A 20356-nucleotide genomic window follows, 5' to 3' on the forward strand; every position below is an offset into this window, starting at 1 on the left:
AATGATAAATTCACTGCTAAAGGGGAGCTAACCAGAAATTGCGCAACAACAGACGATTTTTTTCTCTCTCCACTCAATCTAGAACTTTTATGCTATAAAATACTTGAGTCTATAAATATGCCTAGAAAAAAACCTTACAGTGGAAAACAAAAGAAGTTACAGTTAAAGGAGAAGAGAAAAAGGAAACAAAACAGTAAATGGCATTTAATTTACAGAATATTGACAGATTATGATCATCATCATTGACACCAACATTATTACATAAACTGATACATTTTTTATTCACTTTGCTCATTAACAAAACTATTTACATGATTTAAGTGAAAGATAATCATTGATATGATTGATCAGGTTCACCCTTGCAGATAGATAATCATCAATCCTTCTAACTTTACAAATTCTTGATATGATTGTACAGGTTCACCATTTATACAGAAAAATAATTATAGGTATTGTGACAGTGGGATTGCTTTCCTTAGTTTATAAGGTAGACACTTAGTCAGCCGTAAGTGATGGAGCTAAGGAAGTATTCTTTAGCTCAGTTGGTTAACATGCTGCCTTGTAATGTTCACAAAGATCCCAGGTGGAAGGAAATTCATGCTCTTCGGTTACAATATGATTGTTCAGGTACACCATTACAGATAGATAATCATTGATATAGTTGTTCAGATACACAATGACAGATAAATAATCATTGATATGATTGTTTAAGTACATGTTACCATTACAGATAGATACTCATTGATATGATTGTTCAGGTACACCATTACAGATAGATAACCATTGATATGATTGTTCAGGTACACCATTACAGATAGATAATCATTGATATGATTGTTCAGGTACACCATTACAGATAGATACTCATTGATATGATTGTTAAGGTACACCATTACAGATAGACAATCATTGATATGATTGTTCAGGTACACCAATTAATACAGATAAATAATCATCAGTATGATTGTCCAGGTTCACCATTTCAGAGTGATACTGGGCCATGACAGCATATTCAAATTATTTAAAGAGAGGCAAACTGTGGCATTTTTTCTTTAAAACTACTTGTATGGAACACAATCATTGGTTTATATGTATAGCAGTCAATTTGTATTATAATGTGCACAAAATGTACCTGGAAAATATAAATATTTATAGTTTTTTTTGTAAACAGGTGAAAATGACAGTGATGATGAAGGATCAAACCAGGAGGAAAATGACAGAGTTCCAAGTTCATCAAAAGTAGAGGAAGATGAATCTCCAACACAATCTTTACAGCAAAAGTCTGTCCAGTCAACCAAATCTCTTGATCCAAACAGGTGATTCATTGCTTTGTTTCTGTATGTCATGCGATTGTCCAAACCATGCCTCTGACTCATTTTCCTGGTTATAAATATTCCATTTTTTTTATTTTCAATTTGTTAGATTTTTTAATCCAGCAAGTCTTTACCTGTTTCATGAGTATAAAGCCATGTTTTGCCACTAAAGGACAGGTTTACCTCTTAGAGCAATTGAACTTCTAATAAGTATATACCAATTTGCTGCTTAATTGTGTGCAGTCGAACCATTTAAAAGGGAGACTTGCAAATCAGAAAAAAGAACACAAGCACTGAATTTTTTTTTAAATACAATCCTTTAGAAAATAAATGATTCATAGATTTTTTTAACCTCCTTGATTGACTACCTAGAAATATTTTTTAAAACATAATCACCAGTACATCTGTCCAGTGATAACCTGGGTAGAAGGGGAGTAAGTTTGGTTTCATAAGATGTAGGAATACAAGCTAAGTGTTTGGAGAGTACTTTGTTTGCTCTCCATACATAACACCAATCTCTTCTGAAGTTTTAAGGAGACAACACATGATTTGTGTTACTGTAAGGTCTATTTGCCAGTGGCAGTATAGATGTTCATCTTGTCAACCAACTTTCATAAGGTATATATGTATTTCAATGTATGCATCTAACTAATTTATTGGAAAAGACGGATATGATATTTGTTTTATTTGGATGCTAGTGACTCAAGACCAAGTATTTGCCATTGGACAAGAATCAACACTGAATCATAATCTTAATGCTGTAATGTTATCAATTACTTTCAACATTTTATTAATAGATATGGCAAGAATGATATTTTTTTGCATATTCACATGCATTTCTACCTCAACAAAAAATCGAGCATTTTCTTGAATCAGCAAAATACTTTCAAATAAGATAACAATTTTTCATCTTTATAGTAGTACACTTGGAACAATTGTGGTAAAAGTATTTATCCTTTTTTTAACTATGCATATATTAATGTGGTTTCTTTTGAATTAGATATCGACTTCAATTCCTTCAAGAATCTAATACAAAATTAAAAAAGAAAAGAGAACTAGGACGTCAAGTTTTACATCCTGTTTCAGAAGTAAGTTTATTTAAAAGGGGTAAACATTTTCTCTAGCTGTCTTATTTATTAGTTATAGTTCAAAATGAGACTGTCATGACTGTTTATGGTTAGTGTGTTCTAAGCAAGTTTTGCAAGAAAGCTATACCATGACAATGAATATATATTATGATGTATAATTAACATAAATAGAAAATGAATTTATAAGAAGGGCTGATGGGACACTTACAGAGAACAAGTTTTGACTGCCAAGAGACAGTCGTAGAGATTTGAATACAAATTCTACAAAAGTGATCTATAATATGCATGAAGCAAGGTACTTGCCACACACATGATTAATTTTAGTTCATAACCAGTCTTTCAGGCTTCTAGGCAAACTGACTACCCTCAGGACACTGGCTTTTTGAGGCTGCTTTTTATCTGCTTTATTGGTGGAGCAATGAGTCAACACCTGATTTGTCCCAATCAAAATGGCTATGCCTGTTGTTGGTAAGGAAGAAGTTAATAGAAAGGCATTGTTTATGTTCTTTTCTTTGTCTTTTTCTTTGAAAAGACAATATTCCTATTTTACACAATTTTTACACAGTTTATTTTTTTGGGGAGTTTGCTTAGTTGCAGTTAAAATGACAAATAACTCACATTTCCCTTTGTTCATTGGGGTTCAATGTGTACAATAACAAATTTTATATTCCAGCTTGAACTTGAAGAATGTGATGATGACAGTGAACCATACATAGACATTGCTAAGAGACCACCATGGCATTATAATTGTTCGACAGCAGAACTACAGAAAACGGAAACTAGATATTTTCAGGTAATACATGATATTTTCAGGTAATATAGTAATTAAGGAATTTAGAAAGTAATTTGTTTATTATAGTGACTTGGGAAAATGTTTGTATTCGAAATAATACAAAATTGAAATAAATGATGATAATATACATGATATTTGAAAGGAAATGTGTGTCTTCATACACTAGCCTAGGTTTAGAGTATTTTATAAAAAAGTACTCATGTTGTCTCTTTTGTCATTTATATAAATCAATAAATTTTAACAATTGTACATATGTTAAATACAGCTTCTGTTGATATACTTTGGACAGATTTTATTAAAGAAAATGAAAATGATCAATTCTCATGCACCAGAAAGATTGCTTTCGTAGTTATATATATAAAACTTTAAAAAAAAAAAAGAAAGATATACATACATATATTGTAGATTGTTTCAGTGTCATAAACAAAATCTTTCTTTCAGGAATATGTGGAAAAGATCTTTGCTGAACATGATATAAATAAATTGAGCTATTTTGAGTTGAACTTGGAGACTTGGAGACAGTTATGGAGAGTACTGGAGATGTCAGATATTATCTTAATTATAGTAGATATCAGATATCCTGTAAGTTATCACAATGTGGTGTCTTTATTATAGTAGATATCAGATATAATGTAAGCCATCATCATGTGGTGTCTTAATTATAGTCGATATCAGATATCATGTAAGCTATCATCATGATCATAATGTGGTGTCTTAATTACAGTAGATATCAGATATCCTGTAAGTAATCATAATGTAGTGTCTTAATAATAGCAGATATCAGATATCCTGTAAGTTATGATAACATAGTTTTAATACCCTTGCTCCTGAGAAGAGGGTTAAGTGTTACGACCCTTTCTGTCTGTCCATCAGGAATAACAAATCAGAGCTGCCTTTAATTTGTTAGCAAGCTTTCTGTGAGCATGCTATATTGTGTGACGTTTTTACATTCATTGCTCATCAACATAATTCCCTTATTACTTCTATTCTTTACACAATGGCCATGTACCGAATTTTCCCCACTTTTTTCTATCAGGAACTTCATATCAGAGATTCTGGAGATTTGATATCATGCTTCATATACAAACATCCTAGACCTTGTGATGCATTTTTACACTTATACATGTATATTCTAACACATAATAAAATTTAGAAATTTTCGACACATTATTCACAGAAACTAAGAGTCATGACACCCTGAAATTTGATATCAATATTCATGTGAGGATTCACATTCATCTCTTTCAACTTTCAGTTCGCATCTTCTTATGTTTATATTGTCATGAGGTATGCGTAATAAGTTTTGATAACTGCATTTTATTAGGTGTATGTGGAGCATTAATTGAAGCTTTAGACATTTAACTTTCTGTATTTGTTTTACATCAGCTACATGAATACTTAAGAAGAGATATTTGTGTAAATCTTATAGATCTTTATATTGTATTTGTATACATGTATTATTATGTTTCAGATGCTCCATTTTTCTCCTGCATTATATAACCATGTGATAAACGATTTAGGAAAACATGCCATTTTGATATTAAATAAAGTTGATATGGTGCCACCAGAGCTGGTTATAGCATGGAAAGAGCATTTCTTATTAAAATATCCTAAACTACATATAGCTTGTTTTACATCCTATCCTAAAGAGGCAATAACAAATATAGTACCTGGTAAAGGTAAGAATATGTGCTTTTGATTTTATGATATTCTTATTAGTTGGATTAGGCAAAGAGCGAACCACAAAGATTTCCGTGCTAAAAAAAGCAATTACACTTTATTTTAACCTGAACACCAGTAGTTTGATAGACATTTGTGAATCTTCTTCTTAGTGACCAGAATTTAAAGATTCATCAATTTTCCCCCTTCCACCATGCTAGCACTCTTTATACATGTACTAAAATTTAGCTGTTTTATAGATCATGTAGCTAGTCTTTTGTCAAACTTGTAGATGTTGAATAGATTATTAAGATATATACAGAATACTATAAACCTACTGCTACTGCTAGATAGGGATATAAGTATAGAGGAGAATCTTTTATAAAATGTTACACATCGTTCATTAAAAATTAATGTTGTAAAGAAAACGTTATACTCAATATTTCAAAAGACTTTAGCTCTAACATAATTGAAAAAAAGATTTTTGTTTATTTTTTACTACAAGCCAGAAAGAAAAGAAACAGAGGTGGAAGATTTGCAATAAATATGGGAGCTAGAGAATTGTTGGAAATATGTGAAAGTATTGTGCAGAAAAAGGGTAATGATTTAAACATTCTTTTATGAGTTTATATTGTAAAAAGTTAGAAATTTTTTTTGTAGTAAATGTGTTACCATTGCTCTAAGTCATATATATTTGCCATATATTTTTGAATGATGAGCTTTTGTGAGTGTATAATTCTAAACTTGATACCAAATTTTGTAGGCATGGATGTAAACAATTGATACAGTGCCCAGTCTTCTTTTATTTTTCACCTTATATGACCATGCCTGACATATATAAAACCTGCTGTTAATAAAAATCTTTACATATGATTTCACTGGAGACTTTAGTGATAAACTTTTGTGAATAATTCTCTTAATTATTAGCTCACCTGGCCCGAAGGGCCAAGTGAACTTTTCTCATCACTTTGCGTATGGTTGTCCGGTCCGTCGTTGTCGTCATCCGTCGTTAGCTTTTACAAAAATCTTCTCCTTCATTGGGGTATCTAGTTTAAAAAATGTGTGGTGTGACCCGACCAACTAACCAAGTTGACCGCCATGGCTAGAAATAGAACATAGGGGTAAATTGTAGATTTTGGCTTATAACTTTGAAACCAAAGCATTTTTAAAGAGCAAATCTGTCATAGGGTAAAATTGTTTATCAGGTAAAGATCTATCTGCCCTGAAATTTTCAGACGATTCGGAAAACTGGTTGTTGGGTTGCTGCCCCTGAATTGGCCATTTTTAAGAAATTATACCGTTTTTTGGCTATTATCTTGAATATTATTATAGATAGAGATAAACTGTAAACAGCAATAATGTTCAGCAAAGTAAGATCTACAAATAAGTTAATATGACTAAAATGGTCAGTTGACCCCTTAAGGAGTTATTGCCCTCTATAGTCTTTTTTTACCAAATTTTCGTAATTTTTTTCTAATCTTTTACAAAAATCTTCTCCTCTAAAACTCTAAAATTTCGTAATGTGTGCAGTGACCCTGCCAACCAACCAAGATGGCCTCCATGGCTAAAAATAGAACATAGGGGTAAAATGTAGATTTTGGCTTATACAGTACGCCCAAGGAGTTTGTAATCCCAAACTCCATACTCCGATATTTTTCCTGGTGTAACACCAGGAAACTCCGACATCCCTCCCAAAATTCTCGGAGAAATTTGGGAGTATTCCCTCCGACTTCCACGTAAATCCGCTACCTTTTGTTTATTGTATTAGCGACATCTCTCCCAGTCTGGTGTGACGCGGTGTGACACCAGGTAATTAATTGCCTAATCCGTCTGATCTATGCCGGCACGCGACAGTCAAGGTATGTGAGATTTCTAATGTAATTAAACAATTGTATTTCCTGTCTATTGATTATCAGGTTATATCTGATTGCTTGAAACAAATGAAACATTAAAATAAAAAGCAAAACGTTGTTGTTAATTCTTTCAATTACACTACATTTTAATCAAGTTTTTAAACAACTATATTTGATTTTGACTTCCGTTTTTTTATCAGTAAATAAATATTCAATTTACTAAAAGAGATATAATTGTGCAACAATAAACGGAGACTAACGCTGAATAAATGAGGGCAGTTTAAAGAAAAATTACACGTCTCAAAGTTTTTATACTACAAGTAAAAAAGAAAATATTATTCACTATCTGTTATGCTAATAATTCTACGCCATTTCCATTTTACGATTACAAAATAAAAGTTTTAAAATCCAAAACGTTGTTGTTAATGCTTTCAATTGCATTAAAGTTTTATAAAAAAAATCTATACTTGATTATGACCTCGTTTTTTATTTATCGGTAATTGATATAACTTACGAAAAGAGACATACTTGCGTGAAAATAAACGGAAACTAACGCTGAAGGTATAAAATGTGAGCAGTGAGTTTAAAGAAAATTACGTGTCTTAAAACTTGTATATGCAAGTAAAAAAGAAAATACTATTCACCATTCGTTATGCTTAATAAGTCTACGGCATTTTCTCTTCACGATTAGCATTACTTTAGGATATAATACATTTCGGCTACAACAGGAATACTTCTATAGCTGCATCAACTCGTCGTTGCATAATATTCATTTACGCACAATGAATGTAAACTTTTGTGTTGTATTTAGAACAGTGATCTTTAAATATTTTTAAAACAATTAATTGCCGTGGGAAGACGACACACATCTCAGTGATCAACAGTGCGTGGTTGAACTTGAACTTGACTTCGCTCACAATATTGAATGCTTAAAATAGTGACATCAATTTTGTCCACGAGATTTTTATTTGGCAGGAAATAGTATCATGTAACAGTAAACTCAGGTGACCTTTCTGGATAACCGTGGGAAAATTCATTGAAGGTTTAAACTTGCTTTGTAATGATTGACATTTGTGTACGTTAAGATTGAGGCTCTAGAAGGTCCTTTTACAATTGATTAACCGGATTCTAAATTTTATTCCTTTTCTGAATAAACGAACATCAGCCTTTTATTTATACGTTTCTCAGTCAACAGAGGACATAAACCTGGACATTATTTATACTTCCATAGTCAACACTATAAATTAATGGTAGATGAAAACAGGATGCATGTCGTTCAGTTCCTGATGGGCGTTGGTAGAGATCCTCTGTGAAAATGTGTCGATCGTAAAAATCCGATCCACATTTTTTTTACATATTTCTTTCTTGTACGATATTATTTCATTTTAATATTCTATAGTATAAATTGTTGAAATACTTCTTTTTATATTTCGCCGAGGACTTTTAACGAGCAGTAAAATACGGATTGCGCCAATCCAATTTTATTTTGAATAATAAAAGATCAATAACAGATCATAACAGATAAAAAACACATGATTTTATTTCTTCATATAATTAAATAAGGTTGTGATTATTGTGTTGTGTCTGGGCGGGGAATTATCTCAGTATTTATGAATATAGGGCTGCCACATTGCATACAAAACTATTTGTCACTTTACAGTTTCTTTTTTAAATTCAAATATTTCAAGTCGGTAATCTACCGAGGTAGTGAAACATAATATTTTACATTTCAAAATAAATTGAAAGTAACAGAGTTCACTTGTTGGTCCGATAAATTAACTCTGGGGTTTGATTTAGATTGGACAAATTACCGTAAAAACATCATTTTGTTTTAAGCCAGTTGATATTAATTATATAATATTGAACTATTAATGAACCGGATATTGCTCACTGAGTAGGTCATAAAAGGTTCTTATTGTGGTAAAATCATCTTTGTTGAAACTTTGTTGAAAAAACAAAAATTATGACCTGATCGGACTATAATGAAAATACTAAATAAGTGTTTTATTCGTATTTTTATACGTTTTCAAGTTTTATTTCATATGACAATGACATGGGCATATACATACAAGAATAATTATCTTATTTTAAATAAAAATGTCACACTTTTATCTGACAATGAATGGACATTTAAATAACGTATTTTAAAGCACACAGGTGCAATCAAGATCGATTAAATGTACAAAGGTAATAAATCTGGCTAATCCGATTATGTTGTCACGCGTCATTAATTTTCAGTTCATCCGATGGGCAATAAACCAATTAACAGCCACGCGGTGTTGGGAGAGAATCTTTGGAGGAAATTGGGAGTAGAATCCGTGATTCGCGGTGTCACACCGCTACACTCGGAAATCGGTGATAAAAGTTCGCGATTACAAACTCTCTGGGCGTACTGTAACTCTGAAACCAAAGCATTAAGAGCAATTCAGACTTGGGGTTAAATTGTTTTGCAAGTCAAGATCTATCTGAGCTGAAATTTTCAGATGAATCTGACAACTGGTTGTTGGGTTGCTGCCTCTGAATTGGAAATTTTAAAGGAAATTTTGCTTTTTTTGGTTATTGTCTTGAATATTATTATAGATAGAGATAAACTGTAAACAGCAATATAAAGTTCAGCAAAGTAAGATCCTCAAATAAGTTAACATGACCAAAAAGGTCAGTTGACCCCTTAAGAAGTTATTGCCCTTTATAGTCAATTTTTAATAATTTTGTAAACTTTGTAATTTTTTGTAAATTTTAACAAAATATTTCCCTCTGTAATTACTGGGCCAAGTTCATTATAAATTGACATAATTGTAAGAAGCAAGAATGTTCAGTAAAGTAAGATCTACAAACACATCACCATTGCCAAAACACAATTTTGTCATGAATCCATCTGTGTCCTTTGTTTAATATGCACATAGACCAAGGTGAGTGACACAGGCTCTTAAGAGCCTCTAGTTAAAGTTAGAAGATGTAATTGGCACCACAGAGCCTATAAAAGTACATAATATTCAAGTTTCATGCCTCAAATTTCATAAGATAAAATTCAAAATGATAGACATAGATGCTATATTAACTCTTGAGCTGTACATATAGAAAAAAATAAATCTTGATCTTTTCTTTTCTAGTTGACTTGTCATCCTGGAGACATAAAATTGAATCTGAAAATGAGGCTTCAGGATTGGATGAAGTTATTAATGAGAGCCATGAAGATACCATAGAACCTCCCTCTCCAGAGAAATACAAGAATGGTATGCTTACAATTGGATGTACAGGTTAGTCACTTTCTATACCAAGGGTCCTAAAGCACTCATATTAACAATCATAACTGGTTTAGAATTGTGGATTCATTATTATTCGTGGGATACCAATTTTCGTGATTTTTGTTGGAACAGATGAACCGCGAAATTTAAATGTTCAATGAATCACAAATTTGCTATTGGGTTGTATACAACGAAAATAAATGAATCCACAGTTCTTATTAACAAATGACTGATATGAAATTCATAATTTCAGTTATATTGAATCTAACAAATGTGTTAAGATCAGACATTTTTTATTTCCTTTTGTAAGAAACAGGAAGCCCTATTAGATATCTCAGTGTTTCCTGCAACAAAACATTAAGCTATGAATAAATTTCTTATAAGTGCAGACTTTTCAAAGGTTAATGTTAGAATTAAACTGTTAATATAGAAATTAATTTGCTGTTGTAGAATCAAATGCATTTTGGGTAATATTTTCAAAAGCGTACACCAAATAGTTGTGATTGGTTTTAAACATTCTAAACAATGGAAATTCAACCAATGATGTAATGTTATTTTCATTTTAGTACACGAACGATGAGATTACCAATATATAGTCCTTAGATTCTGACAAGGCGATTATACATATATATATATGGGATAAAAAACAAAGTTTCATTCTGTCTGGGTCAGTTGTGTCATTGCTTAATTTGGATAGGAATTTACATTTAACTATTGAATACAGTCAATAAACAGACTGTACGACAAATTTGTTTGAATTTCTTGTTAAAAAAATTTAAATGTGTCTTCAGAATACTACTTTTAGAATCTTCATTCCATATTTTGTATATTTCTATGTAGGCTATCCAAATGTTGGAAAATCATCATTATTAAATGGACTTAAAGGAGTTAAGGTAATATTTTTAACATTACAATATATTTAATTTTGAAAACTGTTTAACATAAGTTATTTCTTTATATATCTTTATCAATTAATTCTATGCAACATCAATAAAGTACAAACAGTGCAATTTACATGTACAACAGAAAGACTATAAATTATGATCTTAATAAATTTGTACTTAAAAAATGTAGTCTTAAACCTTTTATCCTACTGCTGAAAAAGAGAAGTGCATAAATAGTACAAAATATATTGTAAAGTATATCTTGAATCAAATCATTGAAACAATATATGAAAAACAGGCCAACTACATAAAGAAGTAATACAAGTTAATTCAAAGGTAAACACGCATGAAAGAATTGGTAACAATTTCTAGATTATGTTCAGTTCTAAAGGTCAATTAAGAGGAGAACACATTTGGTATATGTGAAGTTATTTCTTGATATGATATGCTGTCACTACATATATCAGATAAAATTTATATGGCAGGATTAAAATGAAGATAAATTAAAAAATGCCACTTGTATTTCAGGTTGTAAGTGTATCTAAAACCCCAGGTCATACCAAACACTTCCAGACTATATTTATAACACCAACTGTCAAGCTGTGTGATTGTCCTGGTCTTGTTTTCCCATCAAAATGTGATAAAGCTCTTCAGGTATGTACATATATAATATAAGGTGTATTATTTATTTTATTTATTATTAATACCCCAAATTGACAACAACACTTCAAATGGTCTACAATTTTATTTGCTATGGTCTACATGTTTCGCCTGCAAGGCAGGCTTCATCAAGACATTTTTTTATACAGAAATTGATCCCTGAAATACTCAAAGTGGTACCTTGAATTTTGATTTATTTGTAATTTTAAAATAGGAAAAGATTGTTTAAAACCTTATTAAAGGTTTCCAGTATAAAAATAACCAGATGCAGAATGATGTCAATGAGATAACCATGAATAAAAATGCAAAATCAAAGATGTGAACAAAAGCAAGTTACTGCAGGTTTTTCAACGATTAGCAAACCTAAAACCATATAGTAAGCTATTAAAGTCTGAGCAAGGATTTGTATAGTATTTAAAATCTTACTATACAAATCCTTGGCCTGAGGGATAAAAAAATGTGTAACGCATCACTATAGAAAACCACCAGCCTGATTAAAACTACAACAATAAATGAAAAGCAAAATGTAAGAATAAGTTGGAACGGCTTGACTCATAAGATCAAATATTGAAAGATACTTTAAAGCCAAATTTTAACTAATAAATGAACCATGTTCATCTATTCTATTATATCAATCAATACACCTCAAAAAGATTTAGTTAAGACCACATCTTATAAGTAGTCTCAGAAAATCAGTGCTTTGTGCAATGTCAAAAGAAGTAACCATAAGTGGTTATTACTTGATAGACATACATGTGTCATCCTCTCTTAAACTTTGGAAAATAAAGTCAATTTTAATAGTTGTAATACAATGAACCACCAAATCATAGTACGTCACATCTGGCAAATGTCTGGTGGCATACGGAAAAGGGTAGAAAAAAAATATACCCTTAAATTTGACAGTTGTAGGGAATAAATCCTACATTTCAGCACAGTAAAACATTTCTTGGTCTATATATCTTTGGTGTTTCTAAGCACCATAATTTTTTTTTTGGTGTTTCTAAGCACCATAATTTTTTTATTTGGTGTTTCTATAGAATATTTTGGATACTTGAGGTTACATTGTTCACTAAAGTTTGCACACAGGTAAAAAGAGGTGAACATTTGATTGATTTACTTCCAGTGATGGTTATTGTTTTATATGCAATGAAATGTTAATTATTTCACAGCAATATGACACCCACTGTAGAATGGGGATATATAAGTATTGATTATATAAACTTATAAATATAAGGCTTAGCCAGGACACCTCTAATTGTTTGTTGTATTTAAATTTTAGGTGTTGGCAGGGATATATCCAATCTCACAAGTACGAGAAGCTTTTAGTGCAATAAGATATTTAGGTGAAAGAGTTAACATTGTGAACATCTTACACCTTCAACATCCTGATCCTCCATCAAAAGAATGGTCTCCTTATGATATTTGTGAAGGTAAGGTATATATACTTCTCCGATGGTGTGGATTATTCGTACTAGTTTATTGATCTATGAACATAATATCAAAAATATTGAAAAACTATTGTCACAGCAATATAGTTATAGTGATTCCCTCAAAAATTTTGACCACCAGTTTTCTAACCGAAATTGTACAAAAACTGTATCAACTTTGTGTATTACATATCCCTAGTTAAATTATTATACTGCATATCCATATTTCTCAAATTATTTTATTCTGCTAAACATGCTAAATGCAGCTTAAATTTCATATATATATATATATACATGTATATATATATATATATATTCATAAGTACGTCTGAGTCAGTGACAACCCTACAACAGATGTATCCATCGGATCGCCATCAATGATGGTGATACATGGCTGTGTACATAATGTATATACAACTCGTCTAAATCGTCTAAACATCAACCCAACAATGTTAGATCTGTAAATTTGCTTTCGCAAATTTTTGGTTCTTCCCTCGCCGGGATTCGAACCCATGCTACTGTGATATCGTGACACCAAATCGCCTGCACTGCAGCCGTCCCGCTAGACCACACGACCACCTGGGCTCTCAAAAAAAGAGCTTTCGGTGGGCATGTGTTACCTTTCCACGTCAGTTTTAATCTAGCGGCGTACTACAGTACATGATATATAAGGCATGAAGATGTTATTGTTACAGATCAGCTAAATTATCTATAGTAAAGGATCCTACAAATTAATGTAAGATACAGTCACAGAAAATAATTATATTCATAAGTACGTCTGAGTATATATATTCATATATATACATGTATATATAAAAGTACCTTAAAAAGCATCTGTAAAGATAATGTATATGGTGGCAATCTTTGGAAAATGAAAGATAAAATTGAATACATGCATGATGATTTTGTAAAGTTATTTCATATATTGGATGTATTGTATTGTCATGAGAATTTTATATGCATACATTTTTTATATTTGACCCTTTGACTTTATTTCTTTGATTATCAGTGTTTTCTTACAGTTTTAAATGACGAAAAATGTCTATTACAGTAAACACGTTATGCACTAAATGATTTAATGTCATGTAATTTTGAAATGCAATAATTGACTTCAGATTGCTGTCTAATTTATGGCATTGATAGGCAAACTTTGAATAGCTTTAGGAAATTCTTATGAAAACATTATAAAAACAACTCTGCAGCATTCCCACCTTGAAGTGCATTGGTAGTAGGACAAAAAAGTGAAATTCCTTCTTATGATGTGAGTGTTTTAAGTCAGTTGATTCATTGGTCTTCTTATTCATTTATTGATCCACACTTTGTATTTGCAGCCTTTCACAGCATCTTTAAGAACCTATTGGAAATGTGCACTTTCGATCTTATTTGTTTATTCAAAATAATTTTTATACTATGGAAAAATTAATTGGTTGTATACCTATCAATGGTATCACGTTGTCATCGTTAGCGTCGTCGTTTGAATACTGATGATTTCCAGAAAATCACTTTAGTATAAGTAAATAGAAATCAAAAAAAATTAACACAAGGTTTATAACCACTAAAGGAAGGTTGGGATTGATTTTGGGGGTTTTGGTTCCAATAGTTTAGGAACAAGGAGCCCAAAAGGGGTCAAAATAAGTATTTTTCTAGTTTTTAGATAATAACTTGTGTGTAATTGTATGGATCTTTCTGAAATTGTACCACAAGGTTCCATTCCAAAAAAGGAAGGTTGGGATTGATTTTGGGGGGTATAGCCCAAATTGTTTAGGAATAATATGGCTTATATATGCTGAATCTAACCGTGTATTAAGTTTTTGGAATTTGGTTTCTGCTTTTGAATTGGTCCACATGAAGTCCAAAGGTTCCAAATTAAACTACATGTATGTTTGATTTCATCAAAAATTGAATTATTGAGGTTCTTTAATAGCCGAATCAATCAGTATATTTATATTTTTAATTTTGGTCCTGTTTTTAAATTGGTCTACATTATGGTCCAAAGAGTCCAAAATAAAACTTAGTTTGATTTTAACAAAAATTGAATTCTTGGGGTTCATTGATATGCTGAATCTAAACATGTATTTAGATTTTAGATTATGAGCCCAGTTTTCAAATTGGTCCACATTGAGGTCAAAACGGTCCAAATCTAAACTTTGTTTGATTTCATCAAACTGAATTCTTGGGATTCTTTGATATGCTGAATCAATCCATGGCCATGTATTTAGATTTGGGATATTGGACCATAATAGGCAAATTATTTTTTTTAGTCCATTAGACCACATTCATTCTGTGTCAACTATTTAATCACAATCCAAATTCAGAGCTGTATCAAAATTTGAATGTTGTGTATACATACTTGTCACAACTGTTCAGGGTTCAACCTCTGCGTTCATATAAAGCTGCGCCCAGTGGAGCATCTGGTTAAGGTTTAAAATGAAAAAATAAGTTTGCCAAAAATACAAAATGGGTGGATGCATCTTGTGTCTACAACTTTTATAAAATACTGTCTGAAACTCTCAAAAAATATTTCTTACATAATGCTTTTGTGAGCACATGCTATTTTTATATTTGATCTAAATATTTTGTTTTGGTCTCCCACATCAAAACATGGGAAACCCACACATAGACTCTGGATGTTGGCAATCCTCCTTAAATAAATGAGGAATTAAATTTTCAAAACATGGAATTGCATGAGAGCAAGTTTATGATTTTTTTCTGGCATTATGTGGATTATCAGTATAGACCACTCAATGGAGTCTGAAAATATGAGAAATATTTTTCCTTGAGTAAAAATACAAATCAAATAAAACTACTATTATTGAATCATGATTATATGATCTTTTTCAGCATTTGCAATAAAACGAGGAATGATAACAGCTAAAGCTGGAAGACCTGATATTCACAGATCTGCAAATTTAATTCTACGGATGGGGTTAGATGGTCGACTTTGTTTAGCATTGAGGCCACCAGGTTTTACACAAAATAGAAGTAAGATAATATAATTTTTTCAGTTGGCTTTGATTTCCTGCTCACTTTTTGTCCCTGTGCGACACGTTGTTGGGGACATAGAAACACCTGCCATCAGTCCATTCCTTCTTGTTAGCCCTCTCATGTGTACAATCCTAGCCAGATTTTTATAAAACCTATATCATAGGTATATATCAACAATGTCTTGGACAAGTTCGAAAATCAGTGCCAATCATTAATTTATAAAAGACTTGTGAAACTTTTAATTATATGGAAAATTGCATTGTTAGGACTCTCATGTGTACAATTCTTTCTAAATTGTTATGAAACTTATATCATGGGATCATATTTGTAATGTCTTGGATGAGTTTGAAAATCAGTGCTGATAAATTATTTCTAAAACAGTTATGCCCCCTTTGAATTATTAATTATATGGAAATTTGCCTTGTTAACGCTTTCTTTAGTATAATTCTTGCTGGATTTTTATGAAACTTATACATGTATCACGGGATTATATCAGCAATGTTTTGGACAAGTTTGAATATCAATGTCGATCAATTACTTTCAAAAGAGTTATGCCTCCTTGAAAACATTAATTACATGGAAAAGTGCATTGTCAATTTTCTCATTTATATAATTTTTGCCAGAATTTTTTGAAACTTATATCATAGGTTTATATCAGCAATGACCTTTATACTAGTACTTTCAAAAAGAAGTGGTTGTCAAATATTTTTAACAAGTTATGCCCCTGGAAATATTTATTATAATGGAAATAATATTGCATTTGCTATGAAGCCTTCATTTCTCTAAGATATTTGGTAAAAAGTTTTTTGGGATACGTTTGTTTTTAAGCAATCTGTAGACTTATACCATTGACTCAGGGCCATGCCCTCACGTCAATCGTTTTATTCTAAACATCAAGGAACATCTCAGATTCTTGAGATTGTCTTGCTTTAAATGGTATAAAAAAACAAAAAAGATTAAATTTAAACAACTGTCCTGTAATGTTCTTCTCATAATCTTCATGTTTCGATATTTCCCTTGACTTGTATGCATGTTTTTAACAACATGGAAAATCAGAATTAAACAGTATTTATATTTAGTGTTTTTATAAATTTAGAAACATGTCAGAGGGAATTCGCCAGTTTTGATAACATGCGAGAGTTCTCTGAATTCTGATTGACAAATCTAATTCTGTCATATAATAACTGAAGTGGAGTTTTCTTATATGTCACCGTTATGAAACTGATATTTGATATTGTACTTCCATAAAGAAATGGAGATCGATTAATTAACATTTAATAAACGTCCTTGCTACAAATCACAAGTCTAGGGTTTGTTTATGTTATTATGTGCATGCATATAGTTTTCTTGACTTGAAGGGGTATCAGATTGAATGGTTACTCTGGATTCCCCACTCCATTGATTAATTTGAAACTCACGAGATCCTTTCTATGTCTGTCTGAGATTGAGGGTTATTGTTGTTGCATAATTTTAAATCATTAAAATTAAAATAAATGTAGTCCACAACGTTAAGGTGTAACTAGAACACCCCTTCAGCCAAAATGGAGTCTTCCATATTATTGCTTCGAGTTTTTTCCCTTCCGTAAGTAACTTTCGTCAAATGACGATACGTCAAGAAAAATGAACTCGTTCTGTCAATAGACATCATATTATATTAAAACCGATCACAATTTAAACAGAGGAATGTGTACGGAAAGGAGTCATGCCCACTGACCCAAAGGAAATTAAATATTTAAAGAGTTAGGAATGGGGTTCCACCTAGAATTCACGTAAGAAAATAGGTGATAAGGTACGAAGTGAATATCTACTCTCACTCTCAGTGACTGCTGTGGAAAGTCAACTTGGAATTGAAAGTACAAAAATAAAACACAATAAGTACATTGTTCATACACTTGTATCGAGGATTGGCTATTTTGAAAGTTAAATAACTATTCAGATGACGTAAATTACATTTCAGGAGTATTTTACATGTGCAGTTGAATTATTTTTGAAAATAATACTAATACATGTATCAATGAAAACAATGGCAATCGTATCCCTCAGAGCAATCTTCTCTTTGATTAGTTATTGCCCTTGTTCCTGTGATAGAAAAATATGTGCAACCTGTAGAACATTGGAGCTTTCATTTGACATTTGTGATAGTAATTCTGCTCTTAGATTTATGTGTTGACTTATAATGTATTAATTTAAAAATTCAGAAAATGAATTATAAAAAGAAAATGAGATGAAATTATCAATTTTTATGTTTTTGCAGATATTTGGAAGGAGCATCAAGAAACTAAAGGATTGATTGAGAAACTATCTAAATATAGGCCATCAATTGAAGAGTCTTCTGATGGTAGCGATGGACAATTTGACAATGATAAAGATGAAAATGAGAATGAAACATCATCAGATGAAGAAAATGTTAAAATGACAACTAAAAATCCTTTTGCTTTATTATGTGATGATGATTAAAGTCCTTATTTATACATGACTTCAAATGGAATAAGCCATGTTATTTCGCTCAACTTCAATTCATTTACATTTCACTTAGAAATGGGTATTATCCTGATTATAGTTCTTATCAAGGGTACTTGTTGATGAAATTTGCTGTCTTATTGCAATTTGTTTTTGTGCTATGAATCTGATTAGTCAAGCCCTATCAAACTATCCTATACTTTGCTCAATCCATCTGTCTGTCCTTGTTTCAAGTCTCATAAGCAATCACACTTGTAAAATTCTGGCAAGATTTTGAAACTGATATCATAGCTTTATATCAACAATGTCTAGGAGAAGTTCAAAAACGAAACAACTGTTTTTAAAGGAGTTATGCTCATTGAAATTATACATGTTTTGGAAAATAGTATTTTCAGGGCTCCCAAGCCTTCATTTCTTGTATCATTGTTATGAAATGTATATAAAAGGTTAATATCAGCAATATCCAAAAACAATTAAAAACAAATAGGTAACTAGTTTTTATGCCCCGCATAGCGGAGGGGGTATCAAGTACCCTTGTACGACTGTAAGTACATCCCAAAGTTGGTTTCCATTCCCTTACTTTAGTTTGCCTCAACCAAATATTATGAAACTTGTACACAATGCTAATTACCACAAAACACATATCTAGTTAGAGTTTTGTTGGTGTCACTTTAACTGTTGTAGAGTAATACCCCTTTACAAATGGAAAACTTGCTGAATTTTTCTTATCATTTTTTTATACGACCGCAAAAATTTTAATTTTTTGGTCGTATATTGCTATCACGTTGGCTGCGTCGTCGTCGTCGTCCGAATACTTTTAGTTTTCGCACTCTAACTTTAGTAAAAGTGAATAGAAATCAATGAAATTTTAACACAAGGTTTATGACCACAAAAGGAAGGTTGGGATTGATTTTGGGAATTTTGGTCCCAACATTTTAGGAATAAGGGGCCAAAAAGGGCCCAAATAAGCATTTTCTTAGTTTACGCACTATAACATAGAAATCTATGAAATTTTGACACAAGGTTTATGACCACAAAAGGAAGGTTGGGATTGATTTTGGGAGTTTTGGTTCCAACAGTTTAGGAATTAAGGGCCAAAAAAGGGCCCAAATAAGCATTATTCTTGGTTTTCGCACAATAACTTTAGTATAAGTAAATAGAAATCAATGAAATTTTAACACAAGGTTTATGACCATAAAAGGAAGGTTGGGTTTGATTTTGGGAGTTTTGGTCCTAACAGTTTAGGAATAAGGGGCCCAAGGGGTCCAAAATTGAACTTTGTGTGATTTCATCAAAAATTGAATAATTGGGGTTCTTTGATATATCGAATCTAACTATGTATGTAGATTCTTAATTTTTGGTCCCGTTTTCAAATTGGTCTACATTAAGGTCCAAAGGGTCCAAAATTAAACTTAGTTTGATTTTAACAAAAATTGAATCCTTGGGGTTCTTTGATATGCTGAATTTAAAAATGTACTTAGATTTTTAATTATTGGCCTAGTTTTCAAGTTGGTCCAAATGGGGGTCCAAAATTAAACTTTGTTTGATTTCATCAAAAATTGAATAAAGGGGTTCTTTGATATGCCAAATCAAACTGTGTATGTAGATTCTTAATTTTTGGTCCAGTTTTCAAATTGGTCTACATTAAGGTCCAAAGGATCCAAAATTAAACTAAGTTTGATTTTAACAAAAATTAAATTCTTTGGCTTATTTGATATGCTTTATCTAAATATGTACTTTGATTTTTGATTATGGGCCCAGTTTTCAAGTTGGTCCAAATCAGGATTCCATATCAAGTATTGTGCAATAGCAAGAAATTTTCAATTGCACAGTATTGCACAATAGCAAGAAATATCTAATTGCACAATATTGTGCAATAGCAATTAATTTTCAATTGGAGTTATCTTTCTTTGTATAGAATAGTAGTTGATAATATATGTTGGAAATTTGCCAGACATGACTATGATGTCATTTTCTATTTTTATTTGC

The 20356-nt window shown here is 31.4% G+C and overlaps 1 protein-coding gene across 1 annotated transcript; it reads left to right on the forward strand.

Moving 5' to 3' along the window:
• Nucleotides 1–14: 14 nt before the first annotated feature.
• LOC139512976 (guanine nucleotide-binding protein-like 1) lies at nucleotides 15–18378 on the forward strand. Its single transcript, XM_071301008.1, has 13 exons — nucleotides 15–193; nucleotides 1172–1316; nucleotides 2314–2401; nucleotides 3075–3194; nucleotides 3636–3776; nucleotides 4666–4873; nucleotides 5359–5451; nucleotides 9817–9963; nucleotides 10792–10844; nucleotides 11364–11489; nucleotides 12775–12925; nucleotides 15764–15904; nucleotides 18162–18378. Exons 1-13 carry the CDS (start codon nucleotides 118–120, stop codon nucleotides 18362–18364), a joined length of 1692 nt encoding a protein of 563 aa, XP_071157109.1. The 5' UTR covers nucleotides 15–117; the 3' UTR covers nucleotides 18365–18378.
• Nucleotides 18379–20356: the final 1978 nt, after the last annotated feature.

Source organism: Mytilus edulis, chromosome 2 (assembly GCF_963676685.1).
Source record: "Mytilus edulis chromosome 2, xbMytEdul2.2, whole genome shotgun sequence".
In the NCBI taxonomy this organism is placed as follows: domain Eukaryota; kingdom Metazoa; phylum Mollusca; class Bivalvia; order Mytilida; family Mytilidae; genus Mytilus; species Mytilus edulis.

What these genes read in the sequence shown, in the direction of transcription:
- LOC139512976 (XM_071301008.1), top strand. Translation starts at nt 118, where the DNA reads ATGCCTAGAAAAAAACCTTACAGTGGAAAACAAAAGAAGTTACAGTTA. An exon ending in TAGTAGATATCAGATATCCT is followed by an intron (nt 3,777 to 4,665) that starts GTAAGTTATCAC and finishes ATTATGTTTCAG; the next exon opens with ATGCTCCATTTTTCTCCTGC. An exon ending in TCCTTATGATATTTGTGAAG is followed by an intron (nt 12,926 to 15,763) that starts GTAAGGTATATA and finishes GATCTTTTTCAG; the next exon opens with CATTTGCAATAAAACGAGGA.